The sequence below is a fragment of the Triticum urartu genome, chromosome 2A, assembly GCF_056163025.1.
Source record: "Triticum urartu cultivar PI428250 chromosome 2A, HENAU_Tu73, whole genome shotgun sequence".
NCBI lineage: Eukaryota > Viridiplantae > Streptophyta > Magnoliopsida > Poales > Poaceae > Triticum > Triticum urartu.
Window position 1 is genome coordinate 441,955,341 of NC_141874.1, and position 2,616 is coordinate 441,957,956.

A 2,616-nucleotide genomic window follows, 5' to 3' on the forward strand; every position below is an offset into this window, starting at 1 on the left:
GCCTCAAATCATGCATCGATGCACATATTCCTCCACCGCTACTTAAACAACTAGTTTTCTCTTTGATGCTTGAGCCAAGGGCTTCCTGAACGTGCAACAATTACAATCTCTTCAGGATATTGTGCTCTAGTCCTGCAGATCATCTTCGAGCCAGGCGAGCTCCGGCTGGGCGTGGGGACGCTAGCCTGAGATGGGTCAGCTGGTGGCGTCGAAGCAACGACAGGTGACGACGACGAGGAAGGAGAGGAAGTTGCAGATCACCGCCCTTCGACGGCACTTACCGGCTGCGGTGAACTTCCCAAGCCCCGAGGGGTGAACCGCTCCAGATCGCGATCTGGGATGGGTTGCTGGAGACAGGAGTAGTGGTGGCACGCCTAGGAGGAGGTGAGATGGGGGCGGCGCCCACAGCGGTCGGAACACCCCATGTGCTGCGGTGGTGGGGGCCGTTGGGAGGGGCTATGTGTCGGCGTGCTGGAGGAGGCGATGGAGCTGGGGGCAGTGTCACGCTGGAGTAGGTGGTGGCGGCGGTGCGCCGAAGGAGGCGCGGCTTGTTGGAATTTTCCAAGGATCAAACACACGATCACGCTGCAGCTTGACGGATCGTGTACGTGCAACTTGTCTTAACGTATACGAACTAGCTGTAGCACTTGATATTTCGCCGGCGCTCACGCAAACACCGGGATCAGAACACACGCACACGAACGCAGCAACTCGAAGTTAGCCAGAAGCACGTGTCGTGCCTCGTAATATCTCTTTATTGCTTTTCGTTTTTCTGATAATTACAAACGACGCAAGGTGGTGCATATATATAGGTGCACGACTTGACTCCAAAACTAATGTGATACGGACACAAAGTCCTAACCAGACTCACTTGATTTACTTTTCTAATCTAAAACCCGGCAACGCTGATTGCACCGTACCAAATTTAGCTACCTAAACTTACTAGTACTCGGACTACTACTAGACATCCAACACGTATACTACTAGAGATTGTTTGGATTATCCAACAATCACCCCTAATCCAAACATTCGACTCGTAGACTCTGAACCAACACATTGTCTGAATTATCAGTCCACGCCGTCACATCTTAGCGTGCTACATGTAGACTAAACACATAGCCTCTCATGCAGGAACTCAACTTAACCGGTGCGCATCCATCTTCACGCTGGCCTTCGTCTTCTCGCCAAGACACACGGACGACTCAGACACAAACAAAACTAAAGACACGACTCTTTTTTTTTGTTTTTTTTTCAACCGCCGCTTCTTCCTTAAAGCAATCTCGGGTCATCATCCATGCCCACTTCAGCTAGTTGTAGAGTCCCGTGCTCCTTCTTTGCCTCCTTCCGCGGATTAGGACACTCTCGCGAATAGTGTCCATGGTCCTGACAATTGTAGCAACGGACTTTAGATTTGTCGAACTTCCGGTACTTCTGCTTATCTTTCTCCCTACTACGCGAGAACATCAACTGCTCTTCTTCTTGGTCGCGTTCACGCCCCTTCAACGTCAACTCATAGGTCTTCAGCCTCCCGATCACCTCCATCGCCGACATCTTCGTCACATCGCCCCACTGCTCTATGGTGCCAACAATCGGTAAAAACTTATCGGGAACGGCTCGAAGTAACTTCTCCACAACTACGATGTCCTCCGTCTTTGATCCGAGAGCCCGCATCTCATTAACCAGGGAGGTTAGCTTCAACGCAAATTCACCAACCCCTTCTGATTCTTTCATGCTCATCCTCTCGAACTCCCTCCTTAGAGCTTGAACACGAGCCTTCTTGACACGATCATCTCCAGCATGCATCTCCTTGAGAGCTTCCCAAGCTTCCTTTGTCATCTCTTTCTCCGATATGGTCATGAAAACGGCATCAGGCACAGCTTGGGCTATGGCGGCGAAAGCTTCTTGGTCCTTTATCTCCTCGACCGCACCATCACCTTCCACCGCTGCCCAGACTCCACGTGCACGCATGAAGATCTTCATTTTTGCAGCCCACACCCCATAATTCCCGCCTTCAAGCATGGGGAACTGGATGGTCACACCACCACCACTCGCTTTTGAAGTCGACATGATCCTCTTCGATTTTCCGTCGTCCGTGACACAACTTGACGGCGACGAAGAATCCTTCAACTCCGCCGTGACGTAACTTGACGGCGAAGCCTTCACACCTTACTCTAGATATCAATTGTTGGAATTTCCCAAGGATCAAACACACGATCACGCTGCAGCTCGACGGGTCATGTACGCGCAACTCGTCTTGACGTATACGAACTAGCTGTAGCACTTGATATTTCACCGGTGCTCACGCAAACACCGGGACCAAAACACACGCACACGAACGCAGCAACTCGAAGTTAGCCAGAACGCAGCAACGCAAGGTGGTGCATATATATAGGTGCACGACCTGACTCCAAAACTAATGTGATACGGACACAAAGTCCTAACCGGACTCACTTAATTTACTTCCCTAATCTAAAACCCGGCAACACTGATTGCACCGTATCAAATTTAGCTACCTAAACTTACTAGTACTCGGATGTTTGGATTATCCAACACGGCTCACCACACGCGTCGTTAAGTTTCTGACCCGCCGCGCCATGACCACACACCACCGAGCAG

The 2,616-nt window shown here is 50.9% G+C and overlaps 1 protein-coding gene across 1 annotated transcript; it reads right to left on the reverse strand.

The window, feature by feature from the left end:
* Nucleotides 1–1,269: 1,269 nt before the first annotated feature.
* On the reverse strand, nt 1,270–2,067 carry LOC147985397 (uncharacterized). Its single transcript, XM_087541549.1, has one exon. It carries the CDS (start codon nt 2,065–2,067, stop codon nt 1,270–1,272), a length of 798 nt encoding a protein of 265 aa, XP_087397675.1.
* Between the last annotated feature and the right edge of the window lie 549 nt (nt 2,068–2,616).